At 40.8% G+C, this 25237-nt stretch overlaps 2 protein-coding genes across 5 annotated transcripts in view; both read left to right on the forward strand.

Annotated features, from left to right (window-relative positions):
* tiam1a (TIAM Rac1 associated GEF 1a) overlaps positions 1-19901 on the forward strand; it is a 51231-nt gene extending 31330 nt beyond the window's left edge. The window contains exons 15-29 of the mRNA XM_082549989.1: positions 96-182; positions 2046-2258; positions 3205-3338; positions 11796-12020; positions 12309-12377; positions 12489-12614; positions 12888-12996; positions 13127-13306; positions 13460-13578; positions 13681-13789; positions 15254-15312; positions 15641-15737; positions 16572-16659; positions 17097-17269; positions 17517-19901. Of these exons, the coding sequence (XP_082406115.1) occupies positions 96-182; positions 2046-2258; positions 3205-3338; positions 11796-12020; positions 12309-12377; positions 12489-12614; positions 12888-12996; positions 13127-13306; positions 13460-13578; positions 13681-13789; positions 15254-15312; positions 15641-15737; positions 16572-16659; positions 17097-17269; positions 17517-18148 (2420 nt within the window). The 3' untranslated portion in view covers positions 18149-19901. The remainder of the gene's footprint in view (positions 1-95; positions 183-2045; positions 2259-3204; positions 3339-11795; positions 12021-12308; positions 12378-12488; positions 12615-12887; positions 12997-13126; positions 13307-13459; positions 13579-13680; positions 13790-15253; positions 15313-15640; positions 15738-16571; positions 16660-17096; positions 17270-17516) is intronic.
* Positions 19902-21204: 1303 nt separating this feature from the next.
* Positions 21205-25237, forward strand: part of LOC309715956 (glutamate receptor ionotropic, kainate 1-like) — a 38068-nt gene continuing 34035 nt past the window's right edge. For all 4 annotated transcript variants that reach the window (XR_014279343.1, XM_082549479.1, XM_082549480.1 and 1 more), the window contains exon 1: positions 21205-21624. Coding sequence is in view for 3 of the 4 variants with exons in the window: in XM_082549479.1 (XP_082405605.1) it covers positions 21498-21624 (127 nt within the window). In the remaining variant the exon portion in view is untranslated. The remainder of the gene's footprint in view (positions 21625-25237) is intronic.

The raw sequence follows: 25237 nt of genomic DNA on the forward strand, positions 1-25237 counted from the left end.
GTTATACAGCAGTTTACGCTGTCAAATAGAAATATTTCAAAGACGACCGAAGGAATTAAATGAATTTCTCTGTGTCTAACTATCTATGTCTGCAGGTTTTTCTGTGGCAGTTTTAGAGGAGGATGGGGTGCAGCAGCTCCAAGTTACTGAAGTGAAAGCAGGAGGAATGGCTTCAGCGAAAGGTACACATTTTATGCATACGTTGACATGTGTAAAGGAGATTAACCCGTTACTGTAGCACACTTACAAGTGATGCTTATAGAGAACGCATTCCCAGCCAAGAGATGCTAGAGTCAAGAACAATGGCCAAAGTGATGTTTTTATGCTTTTATTCTGAAGGCATGACGTTCCAAAACCTTTATCCATAAAATAAAAAAAACAAACAAACCATAAAACAAGAACAAAGAGATTTTATAAGGCGTTGATTTGTGGCTGTTTTCTATTCTACTCTCTGCTTTGCACTGCTGGGTCTGGAGATCAACCCCCCCCCCCCCCCTCCCCTTCACCGGTCCCTATCTTCTAACTGAGACAGTGACACTCTAATGGGTTTGAGAAACATATGGCTGCTTGGTAGATACAACACTAATGTATAGAAAATAACATGCCCCAAAACTAAGCCCCAGGGTCAGACCAAGGTTACTCAAGTGTGAGATTGTGCCCTCTAGTGTATTAGCAATCTGAAAGCTGCTATCTTAGCAGGCTGCCAAAAGACACAGGACTCAGTTGATGTTAGAAGTAGAAAAAGATTGAAGCATCCACATACGACAAAGCATCTTATTGCAATCTGGGCACGATATTCTGCTGAATCACAGAGTTAGATGCAGTTTAGTGGGTCCACATGAACACTGTGATGAGCCTGTGTGTATGTGTGTGGTTTATTAACAGTGCAGAGAGTGAATGGGGAATTGAAAGACATCACGCTTGATTTTCTGCAGGGTACATGCAGAAACCAGGCCAGCACTGGACAAGGAGCCCCAAAGGGTCTATTTCTCTCTCACTCCCGCTCTCGCTCTTTCACTGTAATTCCCGTTTCCCCTCCTCACACAGCAGCACACACAAAGGCACATCCATGCATTGCACACAGGCATACACACGCAGCCGTATATGACCAGAGGGGTTATCTCTCTCTGCCCAATAAAGCCTCTGCTACAGCTGACACTTCACATTTCAGACAACTAGGTCATAACTTAAGGCTAAATGTGTGCCTTATGCGTCTATATGTATGTAACTGTGTGTTGCTGTTCTATGAGAATCCTACTGAATAATGTCGCTGCTGTCTCTGTTGCAGCAAATAATTTAAAATGAGACTGAAATAGGAAGATAAGCTCATACTCACAGATGACTGCAGTCAAAACATGTCCAAAAATCCCCTTGTGTGTTACTAGATGAGATGAGGCTGCTGCCACATCTCTAAACAGCTGTCACAGCCAATTGGGTTTATTGATAAGGTTAGCTGCTAATTGGATTGCTGATTGAGTGATGATTCTCAATTAACAGAATGGGGCACAGGTGCTTGAGAGGAGGAGCAGCAAGACAAAGAGCAAGGCTCAAACTGAAGCTATGTTCCAGTGTTTTGTTTGTTCACCTATTGTACCATGAAGAACGTATACACACAGTGGGCAGGACAGGACAGGAATAGACAGACATTGTACTTTGCCTCTTAAACCCACCCCGTCTTGTTAGATCAGTATTTGCCTCAGGCAAGCAATCATAGAAGGATGCATTTTTGATGTGATGGAACACATTTGCATCTCGGAGCACCTGATTAGTCTCCGAGGTGCTGCTGGGAAGTATGGTGCAAAAGTTTTGTTTACATAAGTCATCTGTGAGCAGTGCTTTTGAGCGGCCCATAGGAATTCTGCTGTTGGTTGGATGTTTTTTGGGTCATGAACTCACAGATAATGCTTTTACTGACTGTGCATTGTTTGAAAACTTTCTCTACAATAATTTATTTCATATTGACTTTGTTTCTTAAACTGTTTTTTTACCATATGCTTAGTGAAATTTCACATTTGTTACATTTTTTTTGCCCGATTCTCTGTCAGGTTTGAAAGCAGGGGATGAGATTCTGTTACTTAATGGTAAAGAGGCATCTGCCCTCCAGAAGGATGACATGATGTCTGCATTTACAAACCAAACCCTGACCTTGAGCATCAGCACCCTGCCCCAGTTGGATCCTCGGATGGTGTGCTCCTGTCCACCCCGGCGCTCTGATGTGGAACAAAACCTAGCCACAGACATTTTTTCCCAGAGCCAAGGTAAGGTTTCCTGTCTCAAAAGATTTGGGGATCAGTTGAATAAGCTGTTTGCTTTTTAAAATAATCTACATGTAAGCAGTTTTTCTTAGTTGATATTTATATACTGACATATTTACTTAGACATGCATAGTTCTGAATGAATGACAATAAAGGAAAAAGAACAAAATGATTCTTCCTTTTTTTGTCCTTAGCATTGCATTCACATATCTTGTGTTGCGTGATCATTCACCCTCTAAAACCCAACTTTCTGTGGTGAAAAAGAGAGGTTTCAGATACATCTTTTGCATGCAGTGAGGTGAACAGGGCGATCTACTAATTATGCATGGATGCTGTCTGATAACTAACCTGCAGGCAGCCGCCATCCTTCCTTTGACCTGCTCTTTTTATTTGTGCAAGGGCATCATTTGTATTCCTTATAAACCAGGACTTGCAATGCGCAGCCTGACAAGCTGGCATTGTTTGGAACTCGGAGCAATATGAATATTAATATGAATCCTTCAGCAGCGTGGAGCTGTCATCATGCAGGATATGCCATATGCAAAGGGTCAGATGGAGAGAAAAACACTTAAGCAGCCAGATGGAGGTTATTGATGATGTCATGCTTTGAGGACACAGGTGTATAAAAGAGTTCTTCAGCACAGAGACTTTAAAATGGAAGGAATAATAACTAATTTTACTAAACAGTGATATCATAATAAGAAACACTAAAGGTTATAGGAATCTTTAATTGCTGTCACTTTAATCCAACACAAAGAGGATGCTATTAAATTATTATTTTCATTAAAAAGTTACGACTACATACTTGTGACCTTTTAAAAATCAGCCAGACTCACCCAGGCTCTCAAAGTAAATGCAGATGAAGTGCACAAATAAATGAAAGCAGCTTGGTATAGGTATGTGTATGTGTAGTCTTCTTTGTCAGCTTTGCCTTTTGTCCTTTTTGTAGAAGACATCCTGGATGATGTGTCAGGTTTGCCACTGGAGAGCCCAGATGATACTTATGAGGAGGAACCTTGTCTGTCCTTGCAGAGCCACAGGGATCATCCGGAAGATAAAACTTGCATTGGGACTGGATACAAAGTAAGATATGTTTTACAAAGCCACAGTTTCACACACCAAGCCAGGTAAAAAATTCAGACATGCAAAAATAACAGTTTAGCCCAACAGAGGATGGAGTTTTTGGTGCTCAGTGTTTGATGTTTTGGCAGCTTTAGTCTTAGCTTTCTTAGTCTTTGATTTGTTGCATTGTCATCTTGCAGCCTGACATCTTCGGGGACATTTCTTACATTTCATGCCAGACAGCAAAGGAAAACACAATCATTTGATCAACAATCCAACACAGGCTGGATTTATGTTTGAACAAATTTCAGCAGTCGCTTTGCTTTCATGTTTTATATAGGAAGAGTTTGCCAAACTAAGTCTGAACAAAGATAAAAGGTTCAATAGAATGAGTGCTGGATGAAAAAATTCAGCAGATACGAGAAGTGATTGACCGGCACACCAGTAAGCCCTAGCATGATACTTAATGTGCGATGCTTTTCCTCAGACTTCTAAAGAAAAGATGCACTATGATCTCATCTCCCCTGGGTTACAATTGATCAAACAATGTAAAAAATGCATCACTATCTACACAACCAAATGTATCCAAGTTATATGTTATATACAAGGTATCTAGTTTAACATAAAAAAAAAACATACACCAATTATTGTTTGTGTTATATACAGGACTATATACAGGAATAACACTATGGGCAAAATTACACATACAAAAAAAGGTGTGTGTAAAACGCCACATAACAAAACAGCAGTGTGGCTATTTTTGCAAAAGGCTGTCACAAAAATGTTGTAATATCAAATTTCTTATTTATTTCTTTAGGCATGCAGTGTGTTTCTCCAGAATAGTTTGTCTTTCCCTCTGCGTGAATGATTTATTATCTCAGCTCCTACAATATCCAAGAACATTGTTTTGCTGAAAAACTCACAATTAGTTGTTTCTGATGCACACTGTGGTGTTTAACTATACCTTTTTAATGAGCTAGTGATTTGCTAATCTATGCCAATCCATAAGGATATGTATGCATGTATATGATGCAGAATACAAACTGACCTTCTTTATTTTGTAGTTTCCCACATAGGGGTCACTGAATAACTGTGAAATGGCATTGTTGGCAATGACCACATGGGTCATTTCCACAGGGGGTCACAATGACACAATAATCCGCTTCAGTTTCTTTTAAACTTGTAGTAGCAAGACACAGTTAAATACGTACAGACACACAACAGTTGATTTATGCTCTTTTTTGTGTAATTTTTCCAGATCCTGTTAAATGCAGGAACGTGTGTGGATTTTCTGATTACTTTGCTTTGAATTGTTTCTGCATGTCACATGAAACCAGAAAAAAAGTGTTGGTCTAAAAAGATGGGAGATTCTCAGTGGATTTTCTGTTGTCACAGTCATAATATATAGGGCATATATAAGCCCAACATGATGGTTACAGTGAGTCTGTGAATCCTACGGATTTAACACTGTAATCATAACCATATTCTTCCTCCGATAACAGTTTTCTGTGGTGCTGACAGCATATTGCATTAGCAGCACCGTATTCATAGCAAAATGTAGTGTGTATGTGTCTTGGCACATTAACAGATGTGCACATAGTACGTGTTGGGTGCGAGTGTGCGTTCTGGAACACTGAACTGGAGACAGGTGAGTGAACAGCATCACTTTCTAATTAAGATTATGTCTGGACTGATCAGGGTCGACGCAGTGATTGCTGGGACAGGCCGTGTGCCATCCACTCTCCCTCTGATACGCTTGTCACTTCCATTACCATGGCACTGTCTGATAGCCAGTAACCACCGGAAACATTTTTTCCTTTTTTGGACCAGTGTTGATAACCTAGGCATGAACAAAGAAGAAAGGGAAGGGACATCGCTGTATTCACTCTTCATTTTGTGTCAATGAGTTTCAATCTCAAGGGAGAGCTAATGGGTGAGGTCAAATGCAGCTTCAGTGAAGACTCCTCCATGATTCCAATGTGCCAGTTTTAGAAGTGAGTGAAATACTTAAAGAAAAGCTTGCCTTGCTCTTGATATAGATGAGACTCTAATTTGAACTCATGATGAAAGAAAACATTTAGTTGAAGATGCCGCACAAAACTTTCTGAAACTCTTCGCAGTTTTTAATTAACATTGAAAATTGCTTTGCCGTTTTAACCTCACAGTTGTTCTTCTGTGTATCTGCTGTATGGTTAAATTCAGTAATCAGTCAAAACTGCGATCCGAAATATATGGCCAACAAATCCAAAGCCTTTTCGGGGAATCGACCTCTTTCAGCCACACAGCCATACAGACTAATGTACTTGACTAATCGGGATTGTTTATAAGAGGAAAAAATATTCACTGCAAACCAGTAAACAAGAATAGAACACAAGTGTTAAGTCAGTGATCTTCATCTCACCTTTGTGTCTTTCACCTCCTGCTCTCGTCTAACGCGAGCTGTCTGATTTGTGCCCTGCTGCTTTTTTCCATCCTTTCCTTTCATCTTTACCTTTGCTGTACCCCTAATTTCCTTAGATTTTTGATTTACTGTCATATTATTTTCCACATTGAGAGCAACAATGTGACCATGACCATCAGACACAGCAGCTCTTTTCTTTTCATCCAGCACCTTCATCTGCCGTCTTGTTTTGAATGCCCTTTCTTTCCTTCTGTCCTTGTAGTTTCATTCTGATCTTGGGTCTTTTTCCACCCTCCTCCTCACGAACCCCCTGCTGTTCATTACCATAAACAACATGAGGATGCCGTTGGCACTTAAAACAGCCCCGCTCCCTTAGCTCTCTAGCCGGCTGTGGGCACTGACCTTAGCCTGAACACTTGGATGCTCAATCCAAACTTGCCACAGACTGCCAAAACTGTGGCATTTTCTTCAAAAACAAACACACATTCACCCAAACTATTTGTCCTTTCTTTATGTTGATCAGCCTTTTGTTTCTCAAGTCTCCTGTTTGGAAAAGCTTCGAAGTGCTGCGGATTGCGTCTTACCTCATTTCACCCAGCGCCTGCGGTGCCATGGTGGCAGAGGAGTGAGGAAAACGAGGCAAAGTGGGACAATTTTAATTATCCCCACATTCTAATTACTCCATTCTCCACAGTGTTTCACATCATTTAGTGGAGATAAATGAGTGTCTGGCTAGCCGGGGGATATGGGAATGTTCATTATTTTAGACAAAGCACAGAGCAACCTCCCCGCTATGATAAACCGACCAGAGAAAAAAGCGCCGATTTCTCAGGATAACGGTGATAGTAGAGATGTCGGTGATTGCTAGTGTTCTCCAAGGTGTAGTCAGCCTCACTGACAAGTGTGATAATAATTTACAAATGTCTAATAGTTTGGCTTGAGGGCATTTGAAATAGAAAATACATTATTCAGTGTTTGAAGGGTGGTGTGCAATTTTTATCAAGGTTTGTTTTTGATTTATTCTTGATGATATAATTCCAGTTGTTCATTTGGAGTTAGTCTATTTGTTTAATATAATTATTATAGCTTCTGGCTATTATGACTGTATAAGTGGCACAAGTCTTCAGTTATGCTTTCACTTGCCCCCCTTCCCTCCAATCGGGCCTTTTCACCTTTGTCTCAGATGCTGTTGTTCTTCCACAGAAATTCCACTGGAGGGAGCACTGTGCTGATTTATGAAGCCTCTAAGGCAGCAATAATCTTCACAAAGTCAACACTGAGGATGCAGAAATAACACATCAATTTGTATGTTAGTGTTAGAATATTTTGGTAAACACACACCAAGAAAACACATTCTTTCTGATGGTTTTCCAAAATTTAAATAAATTCAAATGTACACGACTTAATCCTCTAATGCTGTGTTATCAGAACTGGCTGGTTGCTGCTGTTTAAGGGAATAAAAAAAGTGCCTCTAACTTTTTTCACCCATTACAACTTTGAGTTGAAGCCTGTAGTCTGCAAATCCACGGCTCTGAATTCGAAATGTTCCTGTGCAGATTTATGAAGACTCATGTCGTAACATAATCATGCTTTCAGATTATATGATTTAAGTCTCTCTCTGTATATCCCATCAGTCCTTGCAGGGATTTATGGATTTGCATGTTTTCCTGATCTCCAGTGAAATTGAACTTCAAGACATATCCTCCTTTCCTTTCCTTTCCTTTCCTTTCCTTTCCTTTCCTTTCTCCTCCCTCCCTCCTTCCTGTCCATGCTCAAATATTGACAAGTAAATGCTTGTTCTTTTAGACAAACACTGTGCAAGGAGGCATTGGAGGCACGTCCGTAAGAATTGCTAGACATTTCCATTTACTTATACGTGTGTGTGTTTATTGCATGTCAAAATTCACTGCATAGCTGTGAAATGATGTGTGTGCTGTGCTTCTGTGTGCCAAGTGTGTGGATATGAGCAATCTCTGGTTATTCTGGCTCTCGCTCAGCATGGTTTCAGCTGATGGGTGTTAGAGCAGGTTTGTGCTTGCCTCCATGCTCCTCTGTCATACTAGACTTTCCTCCCTGTCTGTTCCGAGTCAAGGATATAGTACATTTAGTCACTGTGCTAATAAAGACTGCATGTGCTGGACTTGGAGAAAAGCTGCGACTCTCTTTCTCCACTCCAACTGTTGTTTTTATAAAAAGGATTAAAGTTTATCCTTTATGTGGACTATACTTATTTTTTGCCATTTTCAATGTTCAGAAAGAACTTATTCTGACCTGTGTGACATAGTTTCTGGAAATGGCAAGAACTGGTTTGACTGTGGGATGCATAGTTGATGCATTAGGGCACAAACTTTTTCTGAGTTGGTTTCCACGTGTTCTTTTTGTCGTTATTCTAGAAATAATTGCGTTAACCACGGTATTTCTTAAAACCCATTTCCAAACGGAGCGCAAGTTCAAATACAAGCATGTAGTGACATAAGTCTTTCTCAGCAGTGATGAGAGAGAGAGAGAGAGAAAGAGAGAGAGAGAGAGAAGGCAGATGCCTGTTGGAGTGTTTGGCTCCCACCACCCACTGCCTCTTCAACACCCATTCTCTCCTCCCTCCTTTCTCCTCCCATCTCTTCTTACATCTCTCATGAGGGTGTGAGGTTTGATCTTGTTATTTAATGTTTTGTTCTACGCCGCCTGCCACCGCTCCTCTCAAACACCTGGACAGAAAAGTGGAAGAGGCAACGAGGACAGATACGAGGCAAAGAAGAGAGTGGAGACTGGCGCTCAGGGCAGCATGCAGAGACAGCCGGTGGATTGAAAAAATAGAAAGTGATTGGATAGACGCTGTAGGATAAGGTGACATGGGAGTGCTGTTGTTCATTGCAATCTGTTCTGTTCAGTCTGCCTAATGACCCATTTGTTCAGCTGCCACAGTAATGATTTTACCAGCTGCAGTGTTTTGCAGAGCAGGGTGAGTGTTGAATAGCAGGCATCTCCTTTAGCACTTCTGATCAGTTTAGCTGGACAAGTTCGGCAACTCTACATTCTGCACAGGGCAGAAAAACACAGCCTTCCCGGGGCAGAGGAAGAGTGGAAGCACTCTGGAATTGAAAAGCAGGACAGGAAATGGAAACCTGATTTCTCGTCGAAACTTCACCTGCCGGGATGTCCGCTTTTAGGAGAAGAAGAAATTCTAAGCCACCGACCGAATCCATCTATGACATGTTACAGCTGGTGAGCTGTGTGTGTGTGTGTGTGTGTGTGTGTGTGTGTGTGTGTGTGTGAGAGGTGGCTTGTGTTGTGGATGCAATCCCACAAAGGTTAGTGATAATGATAAAGTTAGTGATAGACATTATTATTATTATTATTATTTACTATATCGTGTTTATATCTCAGTGGCATGGGGAGTAAAATGGCATCGATTCTGGACGAGCTAATGACTGTTATACTGCACATTAGAATCTGCGATCGAAGCTTGCACTTGTTTGTTTTGGGGTTTAAATAAACCCCAGATAAATAGTCATTGAATCCTATTAGTTATGCTCTTCACAATTTTCTCTATGTCACTTAGATTGCCAGTGTGAAAGTTAGTTATTGGTCATGGTGCGGCATCATGTTGCCATTCTTCTTCTCCTTCCTCGTTCCCCATCTCTTGTCATCTGTCTCTGCCACTGCCCCATCTGCCACTCGGCAGTCAAGGGCGAGACCTCGCTTTTAGGGCCAAAAATGGCAGTGTCATTGCTCGGCTTGTTGTGTTTAGAAACACGAAGGAATTCTCACTGCACAGATCGCAGCACATTCATCCTTGCATGCTTTTCCGGTCTTTAGTATTCTGTTTTCGGTGAACAAGATTTAATGTCTGATAAAACTTGTTCTCGGCGATGTGTAAGGTCAGTTTGGGGAGTTTAAAGGGTCTTTATTGTGGATATGTTTTTTAATGCGGTTATTACCTTTGTAAGCAATGTAAATTATTTGGATGCTACACAAAATTCAGTTACCTGTGTCATTTTACTTGTATTCAGACTTTTAGTTCATTTTGTGGTAAGTGTTTATTATTGTGACTGTAGTTAGTTAGTGATAGGAGGACTGTCGATAATCTCTTTGTTTGCCCAATTCTGCTGTGCAAACAAGTGTGTGTGTGTGTGTGTGTGTGTGTGTGTGTGTGTGTGTGTGTGTGTATAGCAAACTTGCAAAACTGGTTTGAATACCACAATGGAAAATTATGTTTGTCATTGCTGCAGTCCAGCAGGAGACAAGGCATTGAATCAGTAAAGACAAGCTACTTCCCCAGCTGACCAGTTTATGTAAATCAGCTATCAGCAGCACACAGTGAGGTGCACTGCCATATCAGAGATTACAATAAGTAAACACTTTCACTGAACCCATAAAAATGATAGTTTTGTAACATATGTTCTCAAAAGCGCTTCCGTGAGTAACACTGGTGGCATCCCGTTTAAGTAAATGGCGATTGAAATAGGATCAAACCTGTTTTGTGCTGCCTACAGATAATACAGATTTAAACTTGCATCATCAATCAGCTTGACACGACTCAGTTTGTAGTTTTACTTTGTGATGGTTTTAGTGTCTTTGTTTGTCCCTTAGAGTTTAAATTACCTGTAGTTTTCTTCTCGATTACATTCTTTTGCCTTTCTTTAAAGGTTGCTTTATAAATGATTAACATGTACACTAGAAATAAACAATAAAGGTTCAGTGTCATCTCTGGACAGGAGGACTGGTAATTAATGAGATTTTTAGAGTTGAGCTCTCTTATAGTTGGTGTTAGAAAGAGAATCTATAATATGCACATGTACATCTTTTTTTCTAGATTTCTCAGAAGAACTCAGTCCTTGTGACAGCCTGCCTGGGCTTGCAAAGAAAACTATTGAACTCTGGGTTTGAATTCAGAGACACCTCTTTACCTACAGGAAGTCTGTTGTAGAAAGTATTGGCAGATGCTGGAAAGACTCATAACCATTGGTGCAGCAGGGAGACATGCTGCTGTATTACTTGTAGAACATTAGATTTTTTTTAAAAACACACTCAGCCTGTTGGTTTGGATGCTGCTGCTTTTTCACTTTGTCCATTTTTCAATATGCAGCGCTCTGTTGTGTTCATGTTCATAATATATTCTTCTCAGTATTTGGTTCCAGTGTGTAATGTTATGGATGATGTGTGACATGTGTTTCTGGTCATTACTGAACAAGTTCTAAGAGTAATATCAGAGAATGCTGGTTTTATAGTTGCAGAAAAGGAGCAGGAGGCGACAAGTCCCTTATTAGGTCTGCTAACAATCTGAATCTAGCAGGTTTCTTCATGTTTGGTATGTCTGTGAAGGTTCTCAGTCATCCAGGCCATTGTGGTCTAAGGAGCTTGGAAAGAAAAGCTTCTGGACTTCTTTAAGTTGTTTGAAGACGTTTCACCTCTCATCCGAGAAGCTTCTTCAGTTCTAGGGTCAAATGGTAGAGAGTCCCAGTTTTAAACCCTGTGGGAGTATCCCCCCAAGAGGGACAATGGACCCCCCTAATGATCCTCTACCTAATCGCACGAGCCAAGGTGTCAAAATGGGTGTGGGTCACAATCAGCCAAGGTTTCGGGTGGGCTCATTGTGAAACCTAACCACACCCTATCATTTCCTGAGGTCAGATGGCCCAGGATGTGAGTGGGCGTTAAGGCGTCTGGGAAGGGATCTCAGAACTGGATGGCAGACAGTTCGTGTCGCAAGCCACCGCCTCTGTTCAAAGATGGTCGTTCACAGAGGACATAGATGGCTTCTTTCTCTTCCTCAAAAGAGGACCCTCATTTGACCCTAGAACTGAAGAAGCTTCTCGGATGAGAGGTGAGGCGTCTTCAAGCAAATTAAAAAAGTCCAGACTCTTTTCTTTCCAAGCTCCTTAGACTTCATGTTTGGTGTCTTTGATACATAGCAGACTGTAGGAATGCGTTTAATGTCTTGTTAATGATGAATGCGTACGTCTCAAAATAAACCTACATATTATAGTCATTTAGTTATTTTATTAATTTTTGTGAGTGGTTTTTAAAGCGGTCCCTTAAAAATTCTGCATGCTCTGCTTCCTTTTCTTTCTGAGCAGAGCACAGAGCAGGTCACTGTTTTCTGCCGCGGCCTTCATGACATCAATCCCCCCGAGTGCCCGATGTCGTCGTCCTCCTCATCGTCTTCGTCATCCCTTTCTCCGAGCCCTGTGTCGGTTTTACCACCCACAGCAGCCGCGGCCACACAGAAACAGCTCTCCCACGCTGACAAACTGCGCAAGGTCATCAATGAATTGGTGGAGACGGAGAAGACTTATGTCAAAGTGAGTACAGGGTCTCTGAAGTGTTCTTTGAGCGTGCCGCAAGAATGCAGCTACGGTCTCAGACTCACAAATGTTTTGCCAAGTGTGTTCCTGTGTCATCGTCGCTGAAATACTTTTGTGTCAGTGTGAGTTATGTTGAAACCTGCAAGCGGTTGACTTCTATCCATTCTTTAAAATCTTTGCAAATGATTCATTAAATAGCCTTCAAATCAACAGACACAAGACATGCCTCATTCCTCCTCGAGCATCTGATGACAGGCTGATCTTGTTTATATCTGTCTCATTCAGGATCTGAACTGCCTAATAGAGCGCTACTTGAAACCTTTGCAGGAAAAGAGCTTCCTGACTCAGGATGAGGTACTCTTCACTTGATATTTATTATCCAAGAATTGAAATAAACTGCTTAGATACCATAACCTATACACGATTTTTGCTCGAAAGTAGTGCTGACAGTGATGTGTGTTGCAGCTGGACGTTTTGTTTGGTAACCTCGGAGAGATGGTGGAATTCCAGGTGGAGTTCCTACGCACGCTGGAAGATGGAATCAGGCTGATGCCAGACCAGGAGAGGCTGGAAAGGGTGGAGCAATTTAAGGTGAATGAATGTTGATTTTAGACCCAACTGCTTCATTTGGCTTCAAATCCTCTAATTATTTTGTCTCATTTAGGGAACACTCCCCCTTGGTACTGCTGTTTGTATAACGCATAATAAAGAGCTTATGTTAGTCAAAAAAAAAAAGAAAAAGTTGAGACTCTTTCTTATTTAGCAGCTTCTCAAAATTGGAATTTCCACATAATGTGCGTTGCCATCATTTAAATGCGATCATATAATCTTATGATTGTATGTTATGCTCGTCTGTTTTTGCAGAAGGTGCTGTTCTCGTTGGGTGGGTCATTCCTGTATTATGCTGATCGCTTTAAGATTTACAGCGCCTTCTGCGCCAGTCACACCAAAGTCCCAAAGGTCCTCGCTAAAGGTAAAAACATTAACAGATTCTTGCCTCATGCCAAGCATGCAGTCACCCCTTACTATTTTTAAAAGCAAGTCTTTGCGTTACCTTGTGCCTTACACAAAATAAATCGGTGTTTAAATTTCCGCTCCTCCAGCAAAGACCGATCCAGAATTCAAGGCCTTCCTGGCTGAGAAAAATCCCAGACAGCAACATTCATCCACTCTCGAGTCTTACCTGATCAAACCAATCCAAAGAGTGCTGAAGTATCCACTTCTGCTAAGGGAGCTCTATTCTCTCACTGACCCGGACAGTGAGGAACACTACCACCTGGATGGTAAGTATCCTTTTTTTCATTGAGCATTTAAAACTGTGGTGAAATGGTACATCATCATCTACTCGCCTGCTACATAGAACTTTGTATATTCAGGATATGGTGTTGGTGAATCAATGATTTGGGGTTTTAACTATAAATATTTGCCCCATGTAGTTGCAATTAAGGCCATGAACAAAGTTGCAAGTCACATCAATGAGATGCAAAAGCTTCATGAGGAGTACAGCGCTGTTTTTGACCAGCTGATCAACGAGCAGACTGCTGATAAAAAAGAGGTAGAACACATTAATGTATCAGCCTTAAGCCCAGTGAATGATCCTGTGACTTATTTGCTTTTTTTGTTAACATGTTGTTTTTTTTTACTTTATGCATCACAGGTGGCTGACCTCTCGATGGGGGATCTTTTACTACATTCTACAGTGGCATGGATAAACCCTCAAACCTCTTTGGCCAAGAGCAAAAAGGACCCGGATTTAGCTGCTTTTGGTACGGTTTTATGTAGATTATACCACCTGAAATTCAGGCTGCCGGGAATACCTCCTTACATAACACAGAGATATACCTACAATATAACAGAGTCTCCATAAAGTGGGGATTTGTTGTACTGATGTTTAATGTGATTACAAACCTAAGCTGATCAACTGTCTACATTTTGAGTTATCCTAGGTTTCATTTTCAGCCTCAGCTCTTCTTTATGAATAATCAAAAAAGGTCAATATACAGTTTGCGTCTTTATGCACAGGTGAAAAATTGCTGTCACATTTACATAATGGATCCAAGTACTAATGCTAAGTAATGTGCCGTCCTGTTTTAAATTGAAATGACGTAAACTTAGATTATTAATTCAGTGGTGCTGAAAGCTACTTAACTTTACTTAATGTCCTTGTTCTTAACGCCCCTTTAGTCCTCACAGTTCACAGCTAGTAGCTTCTCTATCGCAACCCTCAAAGAGTTAATTTGACAACTCTCATTGGCTCAATTGGCACACAGTGCAACGGGAAAGTCTCAGAAACTCAGTGTAGATATGACTGAAGATTAACACAACTCAAGAATATCTCTCGGAATAATCTACAACCCTCAGCGCAGAAGAACTTGGTTCTGATGGTCAGGATCCTTAAGAGGAACCTGAGTTTGCAGCTAACTGCACTGAACCCAGTATAAATTTGAGGTCAGATGAGATAAAGAGACTGGAGGTATGTTGGAGAGATAAAGGTGATGCATTCAACTCAATGAACACCTGCACTGATGGATGAACGGGGCTAGGATAAACATTTTAGAACGGTCTCCACAAATGATGGCAAATATGTGGTCTGTCTGTGAAAGTTGGGTATTTCCCAGGAAACTATTGATGCTGCCAAAACAAGTTGTTTCAAATATGTGACCAAGCAGAACCTGTCATGTATGTAATAAACCACAACTTTTGCACCTTTTTTTATGTCAAAGATGTAAAAATATCATCCCAGAAAATAAACCAGTGTTGCCATGACATTCTTGTTCATCATGAACATTTCTAAACTTATCAGAGGAGCTACATGCAGTTACATTTTTATGAAAGAGCACTTGCTCTGCATTTATGAATACTTTACTGTTTCGTGTGAGGCTTTACTGTCAGGCTTTGGTACTGCTCGGTGCTATTTCAGTTAATGGGCAAATGGACCCAGTCATGCAAACTGGGATCTTTACATTGTTTTTCACTTTTTGGGTGAAGTGATTATTAATGGTGTGATATGCAGTTCTCACACACCTACTCAGAAGTGCCTGGGATGTGTTTTAAAATGCACTCAGCTGAGACACTTTTGACAATAAATATTACATCTGCTTATTATATGTGCTTTCTTGGGCAAGGCGACAGTGAGTAGAAGTTGCTTGTTGCGCAAAGAACGAATGCAGACCCTGTTAATCAATTCTCTCACTTCTTTTCTCCCCCTCTCTCTCTCTGCCCGCATGCAGTGTTCAAAACAGCAGTTGTATTTGTCTACAAGGACTGCTCTAAGCACAGGAAAAAAATTGTAAGTACCTTTTTTGGACTTTTAATTTTAATTGCATTTTAAGACACAGTGATGGAGGGTGCACATCCTCTGAAGTGCTTTTAACGTGTTCTCTTTTTACATTGCATGCGGGACAGAAATAATTAAGCTAATGTTTCATGGTTGTGTGAGGGCAGTTATTGGCAGCTGCAGTAACTGCGTGTGTGCACGCTCCCCATAGTACAGTATAGTAGATACTTGTGTCTGTTCAATGAACCCTCTCTCTCCCTGCACTCTGATGCTCTCTGCTGTCATGTTGATGCACTGCAGCGGTTATGCATTAAATATCTGACCAGTCTCTATCTTTCAGGGTGCATCTCATCGCGGGTCTGGGGGCGATGAAAAAGATCCCATCCGCTTCCGTCACATGATTGCAACCGATTCTCTGCAAGTCCGAACCCTCCCAAGTGAGTATATTTAAATATACTAACATGCAGCAATTTTTAATATTTTCCCGTAGGTACTGTTAGCATTTTGAGGACTGATTTGGAGTTTTACATAAACATGAATGGACTAATTACACCAGAAACACATGGATTTAGTTATAGCATATCTTCAAATAGAAGACCTGTGCAATAAAAATGTATTATTTGACCATTAGTCTATAATGTATGAATGTGTTGGACAACAACATATCAACATTTTTTTTATTATTATTTTTTTTTAGGAAGAGTAGCGATAAGCTCAAAATTTACATTAATAAAAGTGTTTTCATGAAGAAACGAGAAAAAATCATGAAAGGATTTTGGATTTTCTATGTGTTAGAGGCTATGACTTGTTTAATGCATTAATTAGCCTAACCTTAAAGTGCCTAAAGCCATAACCAGACTATCCAAGGCAAAATTGCTCTTTTTTTAGTTTTTATGCCAAGATCATTGAAAAGATCATTTGCATGTTACCCTGTTCCCCAAAATAACCGCGGTTATAAATCAGCATTTTGTGACAGACGCTTATGATGCTTTGGAGGCCTGTCAGTGATGCTGCTTTCCTCTCCTGCAGAAAATAAATAACCTTTTGTAGACACAACAGATAAATATTCATTAGTAGATCTGCATGCCTTCTTTCTCACATCTTCTCTGTGTCCTAAGTGAACTTTAAATCACCCTCCGGCGATTCAGCCCAAACAAGGCTGTTTATCTGCCTAATGGCCTGTTGTTAAGGGAAAAGAAATTGATGATGGAAATTAACTGAATACTTCTGCAAATGTATTTCACATCTTTTCTCTTCTGGGCCTTTCTCAGACTCAGAGGCCACGGCGGACTGTGAAATTGTCCACACGAGGTCTGAATCTGAAGGAAGACCAGAGAGAAGCTTCCAGTTGTGCTTCAGGTAAAACTGCACATACAGATTCAAAACGTATGAACACGAATAATAAGGTTATTTGTATAGCACTTTAAAAAAACATTTTTTTAAATTAAATGTACATATTTATACATGTTTCACAAAGTCATGGTCATTTTTTCCTGCATACACACAAAAGGCCACAGATAATTGGCAAAAGATTGAAGAAAAGAGAACCTATAGAAATTATTTTTAGTAGTCTTTCAAAACTAGGCACTGATTCAGCTGACCTGATAGGCTGAGGAAGAGCGTTCCAAAGTTTAGGCGCTCTGGTTTTAAAATAAGAGCATGAAACAGTTAGCAGACCCCCAGCAGTTACAAAAATGAAGATTTGGGGGGGGGGGAGTTAGAACCCCATCAAACTGAAGCTACCTCTCTCTTACAATATTTTCATGGTCTTTCATGTTTTCTTGTCTGATCTGCAGTTCTCCAGAGAGTAAGAAGGACTTCCTGAAAGCAGTTCACTCCATCCTTAGGGAGAAGCAACGACGGCAGCTGCTTAAGACAGAGTGTCTTCCCCCCAGCCAGCAGTATGTCCCATTTGGGGGCAAGCGTCTTTCTGCCCTTAAAGGGGTGCGGCCCACCATGAACAGAGCAGGTGACAGAGTTTGAATATATGTTCTGTTTCAATAGCAATGCAGACAAACATGCTTAGGCAGTAACAGATTGATTATAGTTCTGTATATTACTTTTTATTATAAATGCATCATATTTTGGCATTAATTAGGAAAGACAGGAAAAGTCTAATTTGATGTTTATTTCAGTTAACTAAAATCTTCTCAGTTTAGTTTGGGTTGAGAGTAATGACCTTGACTGGTGACGCCTTCCTGTCTTTCTCTGTTTAGCCTCAGCTCCATCTCGAACGCTAGCTCGCAGGCGGTTGGTGAGGAACCGCATCACCATCGATACCGACTTGGTTTTCCACGGAGACAACAACAACAGCACTCATGAAGACCCCTCGTCTCGTTCTTCCCGCCCTTGCTCCAAATCCGACTTGTCTGATCAACTTCAGCCTTGCAAACCTCAGGGAGAGGACACGGACCGCTGGGTGGAAGAGCAGTTCAACCTGGGCTGCTATGAAAATCAGTGTGAGGGCACCGATGTCGGGCAGGTGAAGGAGACGGACATTTTGAGCGACGACGACGAGTACTGCACGTCTGTCCGAGCCATGTCGACGAAACTGGACAACCTGGAGGAGCAGATGAAAGGACTGAACCTACAGGGCAAAGACATCAACCTGAATGGAGGAGCAGAGTGTGAGATCACGCAGGAGGAGGACGCTGATCGAACAAAGCATGGGGATGACTCCAGTTTGGTAGACTCCATTACTTCCTGCGGTGCTTCTCTCCCGAGCAGTGCAACCTCAACTTTAAAGGTCGCTTCCTTGAAGCAGTGTGCTGTGGAGGGGGCCACAAACCAGGACCACGATGTCATCTGGGTGCGGCGGGACGACTTTGCCAACAGTGACGTCTTCTGATAGATGATGAAGATTATGTAGGATAATGTAGGAGTCAAAGAAAAGGTGTGAGGACAGATAAAAGCTTTAAAAGTGTAGAATTTGGGGAACCTCAACAAATCCTGCCTGTATCTCTGCACAACCCTCTCCTTCCACCTCACCCACATCCTCCCGTGTTCTGACAATCCTGAAGTACTGAAGCACCCAGAGGGGGGAAAAAGTAACAAGGAAGTGCAGGTAAACATATGAGGAACACAGCACTGGATGTGCACGCGAGTCAATGAGCAAGCGTGTCTTCATGTGGATAAACAAACAGTAAGTGCATGTGTGCACAGACACAGAAAGTAAAGGCAGCTACTGCACCACGCACACATTTTACAGAGGAGACATCACCACTGAACTGTGACCTTCAGGCCAAAAAGTCTATTTTTCAACACAGGAATGTGGGTGTTTATATTTTTCTGACGTTTGTATTCGAACACTCAAGGGCTGTGTGTTACTTTTTTTTCCGTTTTTTTTCTTCAGGGGCTTTTGGCTTAATGACTGCTGCATAAAGGACGGTGACATCTAACTAGCTTTATTGTGCTTTGTAAAAAAAAAAAAAAATTTAACTTAATATCAGCTACACAACAGTGTATAATCAGGAGAACAATAGAGTGCTGTTGACTTGTATAGCTGTATAAAAATATCACTGTCCCCTCTCATATCCTTACCTTGTTCTTTATTTAATTACTGCCTTCAAAAAAATACTGTAATTTTTCAATGTTTACATCGCATACAGATGCCCAGTGTTACAAACTACCTTTTGTGTGTTTGCTGCCAGAAACAAGCTTCTATTTTTCCCTTTGTGTGAATGATGAGTCTTTAATTGTGTTTCTCAAATAAAATGTCTTTTTATTTTGGTAACTAATTGATTTCATCAAGTCCATTATTATTCTGGACTCTTCTTTTTTTTTGCCACTGAGGGAGGCCATGTCGTCGTCATGTCTGTGATAAATACCAGAGTAATTTCTATAGTCCTGTTTACTTGAATTGTCTCTTGTGTTTGAAAGGACCGTGTTAGTGACTGTACTATAATTTAAAGGGGGGGGGGGCAGTCATGCAGTTGACCAGCTTCACTCAAATACAGGACTGGGCGATTCACCTCCCGTCAGGGGTCACAAATTGAATACTGATCAAATCCATTCTGCTCAGTATTAATCAATAGTTCCAGCTTCTCATGTGGCCCCTTGAGGGAAATTATTTGCCCACAACTGCTCTAATGGATTCAGACATCATCCTCAGCTTTCATCTGTTGCGTTGACTTTTGTCGTGTGGCATTTTCTATATATATTTCCACTTCTGCGTTACTACTCCTGTCCACCAGGCTGTGCTGTTTCACTTTGTCGTCACAACAATAACAACCTGCTGATTGCTGTGCTCAACATAGTCATGCGCACCTTAATGGATGTATTGAACAAGCACTTAATACCCAACTGTTTGTGTGTGTGTGTCGGGGGGATGTGTAAGCAGCTACGTTTCAGAATGAAGGGAACATGGATGGAAATGATATACTCTCTTCTTAATTCTGTCTTTTTAATGATGAAGCTGGTTTCTTAGATTTTAGCCAGCTGGCTCAGAATGGTCAGTACGGTCTTGAGACTGAGGTACAATCACTTGTCCTTGGAAGCAAATGATTCCCTTTGACCCCCGACCCCATCCCTTTTGTACGTTTAAAACTGTGGAGCATTTTTGATTTTTTTTAAATGTAAAAATAAATCTTTTTCTAAATGTAGTTTGGTGTGAATGTTCCATTTCTTCATTTTCAAAGGAACTCGTTTTCTGCAGCCAACAACCACAATTTATTGTCGCATTATCTGTCGTAATTAATTTTCCCCACAAAGAAGCTGTACACACCAATTCTGTTTAAAATGTATCCTTGTTGTGGATACAAGGATACATTTACCCTTGCTTCTGCTGGAGTGTCAGGTATTCTACATGTGTGGCACAGAAAAAAACTTTACAAGGAGACGACTCTGCTCGGTATTCATATCAGACGAGGTGCCCCTCCCCCCCTTTATTTTTTGTCCAGGACCATTGCCCGAGGCCTATTTCTGGAGACGCAGGCTGGTCATTTTCCGAGTTAATTAAGTTTGTCTATAGGCTGTTTGTCAGGGCTCCAGGTTGAGCTAGCTGGTTGTCTTAGATCACTTGGCTCCCAGATTTTAAAGAGCTCGCAAACATCCTGATAAACAAATGTCATTTCTGATGTGATGGGTTTTTGCTTGAGACTTGCAAGATTGTGAGATGCCAGGTTGTTGGTGCCTTTGCCCGTTTTTAAATGTCACAATATTAAGCAGTAGCGCAGAGTTGGCAAACCCCATGGAGCTTTCAGTCAAGTAGTGGACAGATGAGTTTCCTCCACAAGGTAATAAAAATGATTCTCCACCGGAAGTCATTATGATTGAGCCAATTCTCTTTCAGGGATGTTAAAGCGCATTACACAACAATTCGTTATTTTTGCTGCCTTGTGAGAGTCATGGGACTGAATGGGAAGGCATCCAGTGATCCAATCAGATACAAACCTCGTTTTTGCCTGAAGTGAGAGATAATCTGGCCTCTGCCCTGTAACCTGAAGATTATTCTCCTCTCATCAGGACCGGTGGGGAGAACCGCTGCCAATCCATCTACCATGCTCCTTAATCCAAAGCGACTGCAGCCAAACTAGCAAAAACGAGCTGAATCAGACCGCGAGTACCTTCAGAGTAAAAGCTTTGAAAGTTTGACAAAATTATTTCTGATTACCATTAGGAAAAAAAAAACATGATTCAGTGTGATTCCAAATAGTTGATTGAAATACGGTAATAAATGTCAAAATCTTTATTCGAACGTTCATAACTATCGTCTACACACTTTGGGTCAATGCAGATTTTTAAAACAAGCAAAAAGAAAGAAAGAAAGAAAGAAAGAAAGAAAGAAAGAAAGAAACTCCATCCATTGCCTACTACGTATTTTTGCAAAACCTCCACGACGAGGCAGGTTTGAGTTCTATTCTGAAAATGCTCACCGGAAGCTAATTGAATTTAAGCTCGCTTGGCCCGACTCGTGCGCCCTCACTCCCCTCTGGCATCTGCATCCTCGGAGGCGCACGGACTCTCGTGGACGCGTTTGCTGTAGCCCACCGCAGCCAGCTATCTTAAGAAGACGTGACTTGATTTGACTTTGCATGTGAAAGTTGGACACGTGGAAACTGTTGTCGTCGTCTTTGGTTTCTTCTGCGCGATGGAGTGATGCAGAGTGGGATCATCAAATTGGGAATAAAACTTGGGTTGCGCGCTGGCATGGCGCGTCAGGTGTGCCCGGGCTCGTTTAGAAGCTGCTTCTGTCTGTCATGGTCTCGACATTTGCCGTGACTTCGAGAACGAGAGGGAGAATAATGGAAGAAAGAAAGAGACTTTTTGGCTATTTTCTTTTCGCGGCTCAGCTCTTTCTGAGCTCCACGCAAGTCCTCAGAATCGGTAAGCGCAACAGTTTACGCACGGTGCTGATGTCGTTTCCCTGCGTTTGTAAATTGACTGAAAAGTCAGAACGAAAGTCTAGCGTTTGTGTGACCTGTTTCATTTTCCCTTTGAGATTTAAGAACACTCTGGGTCTGCGATGACCGTTTTGCATCCGAATTTTCAGCCTTTATACACATCGAAAGTGATTGTGCTATTATCATTAATGATTGGGATTAAGCTTCACTGAGGGTCAATACAAAGGAAACGATTACCGTACAGCTTAAAAAAAAAATACTTTGACAACTTTACTCGCGTATTTAAGGAGATCGATTTGCCACAGATTCAGTGTTTTGCATTTTCATTACTATATAAACAGCAATGTGAGAAAGATAGTTTACATAGAAATCAATACAAGATAAATATCCCCTCTGACTAAAATAAAATTAATTTAAACTCACACCTCTGTTTAATTCATCATCTTCACTAGACACCAACTTGCTGGTAAATGTAATTATATAGAAAGTCTTGAAATGCTGCGGATCAATGTGTTTTTAATTACAAATGCTGCAGTTCTGACAGAAACAAGCTCGTGAACAGTTGTTTCACCAACAGTGGGTGTATAAAAGGCTCTGGGATTTTATGTCTATGTTCTGCAATATTGTGTGGGGTGGAGTCGTAGGAAATGACGTAGGCACCTTTGTTTACAGTTAGAGTGGATGCTTCGGCTATGTATGACATTCTCACTGTGTTTAATTGTGTCCTTTTCTGTGTTTGGAGCAAGAGATGTAAGATTGGCGTAGTTCAAATTATATATGTCCTGTTATGTGTATATTCAGATGGATGTGTTGGTTTATTTCATTTAATCCTTTATATGTATCTTAGTGAAGCTGTTGCTGTATATATTTATATACTCATGGCAACTTGTTTGTTACTACAGACTGCTGGCAACACTGAGCATCTAGGTGGCAATAAAACAGCTGGCGGTGACAATCCAGCAAAGTGGAAGCCTGTTGTCCTCCTTCCTGTATCCTGACCGATACACCATCTTGTTAGCTGCTGAACCTAAAAGAACTAGCCCTCACCACAAGTACTCCTCAACAGTGGGTTTGCACGAGGTTTCACACAAACACGTAAAAGTAATAGATTATTGATTCTTCTCTGGATGTTGTCATGGCTTCACACACTCTTGTTGGAGACATTTTCATTCAAAATATGCCCGCCAGTTATTCTCAATCCTGCTGTCATCAGCTTAGTAGAGGTGAGGAGTCAGAAGGCTACACCTAGATTTGATTAGACAGGAGGAGCTTGGTGAGCACTGAGGGCTGTGTTCATTATCCAAGCATATCACTTTCAGGCTTTGAGTCAGGCCAGACTCGAATATGTGGATCTAATTGACTGAATACATTTAGGATTGCTGTCACTGCCACCCATTTGAATCTTTGGGTTTAGCAATAGGCTAAAGGAGTTATTTTATTTTATATTTTATGCATCTAAAGAATAAATGTTAAAGTTCCATGATGTTCAGCCACCCTTCATTTAGTCATATTTTGCTGGGAAAATGGAAACTAGATGCAGTGATTAATTGAATTATCTGCAAATATGCCTGAAAACACAGTACTTGAGAAGTCTGTGCTATTATAATGAGCTTGAAAGTCTAATTTTTGGTGTGAAAACCTTTATGCTTGAAATTCTTTTGTAATTTCTGTTAGTAGTCTTGAGAAATAGTTCTTTGGGCTTCTTGAGAAGTATTTTTTACCCAGATATGTTTTTTTTTTACTGCATTGGCAGTGTGTTTAGGATCATCATCATACTGGAAAAAAAAATCATTGGCTTCCTCCATGTGATGGTACTTTCCTGTGTTCATAATTCCATCAATTTTGACAAAATCTCCAACACCACTGGATGAAATGCAGCACCAAACCAGACAGTGCCTCCACACTTTCTATGGACTGTTTTCCTTCTTTAAGAGAGACTTCTTGACAGCCACCCTTCCACTGAGATCATTTCTGATGAAGTTTTGTTGATCAGTTGAAGGGTCAGATGCATCTCTCAAGAACCAGGAAACGGGCAGGGAAAATCATCACAGACCCCTCACACCCTGGACACAGACTTTTTGATCTGCTGCCCTCTGGCAGATGGTACAGAAGCCTGCAGACCAGGAACACCCGACATAGGAACAGTTTCTTTCCCCTCGCCATCTCCCTTCTTAACAGTTGACCTGTCACACTGCTCCCACTGCCAGACTGCAGCTGCACCTTATGTACATTTTGTAGTATTCATTCCACCTCATTCATTTCTGTAGTTTATGTATATAAGTTTAGATTCATTATCTATAGTTGGTTTACACAGCTTTGTGTATGTATGTGTAATGTGTATATATAGACACGTGTGTGTGTGTGTGTGTGTGTGTGTGTGTGTGTGTGTGTGTGTGTGTGTGTGTGTGTGTGTGTGTCTGCACATATACTTGGCCAATAAACACGATTCTGATTCTGATGTCTTATCTCAGTATTTCTCCTATTTCTTAAGGACATGACCTTTAGATACTGTTCATCTACTATAGATAGATTTTAGCCCTGCAGTGTCTGTTCCTGTTCTCACTTTTTCAGTTTCCTATTATTTTTAGTGATACTACCAAGAGATTTGCCAAGTTTTTGTGTAATAATGCTTAGGGAATCATATTTTCGGTGAAAAATACGATTTTATCCCTGTCAAACTGTGTTATCTTTGGTATTTTTGTAAACTCAACAGAAGAATTTGGAAACAAATATGTTTTTGCAACAGACTGCTAGAAACAAAGTCCCTAAAGACACTATTTAAAATAAGCTCTTTGCTAAGTTGTCTGTTAAGACAAGGATTAAGGATTCTGTAAAGAACTGATAAATATTCCATTTTTGTTCTGCTTTAACAGCCACACTGTCTCTACTGAAAAGCCCAATCTTGTATGTGGCCTGATGTTTCAAGTTTCCACATTACATTTGTAAATTGTATATTGGATCTACTATGTATTTAAGTTGTACAGTGAACCCACATTTGGTAAAGAGGCACTTTGGTTCTTCTGCAGATTAATTGGACAATATTGTCTCTTGTGTCAAGCTCAGCAAAACTATACATCAGTCTACAAAGCAGAGGTTGCATGTTTAAGAAGTGAAGAAAAAATAAATATGAGACATTTCTGAGTGTTGGGGGTGGGACCTGGGTGTTATAACAGGTTGCTAAATGGTTGATTTCTAAAACAGAGCTTACATTAGCCAAGTGGATTCCAACCTGTCAGCTCCAATTATTATTATCTTTTAATAATCTTCATGCCCACACATTTAAATTTTGTTTTGCATGCACAGCATTGGTTCCTGTTTGTTGTGAAGTCCAGCTGCACATGCACATGGTTTTATCATCAGGAGTGTAGCCCTTGGTTACACATTAAAATTCATGATAATTCAGGACCGATGTGTTTAGTTTTGGTGGTTCAGACTTCTTAAACAACACAAGCCCAGAAATAATTCACAACTCCAAAACATTTACATACAGATAATATCAATGTCTTTGTGTGTGTGTGTGTGTGTGTGTGTGTGTGTGTGTGTGTGTGTGTGTGTGTGTGTGTGTGTGTGTGTGAGAGAGAGAGAGAGAGAGAGAG

Source organism: Aulonocara stuartgranti (assembly GCF_965226115.1).
Source record: "Aulonocara stuartgranti genome assembly, chromosome: 10".
In the NCBI taxonomy this organism is placed as follows: Eukaryota; Metazoa; Chordata; class Actinopteri; order Cichliformes; family Cichlidae; genus Aulonocara; species Aulonocara stuartgranti.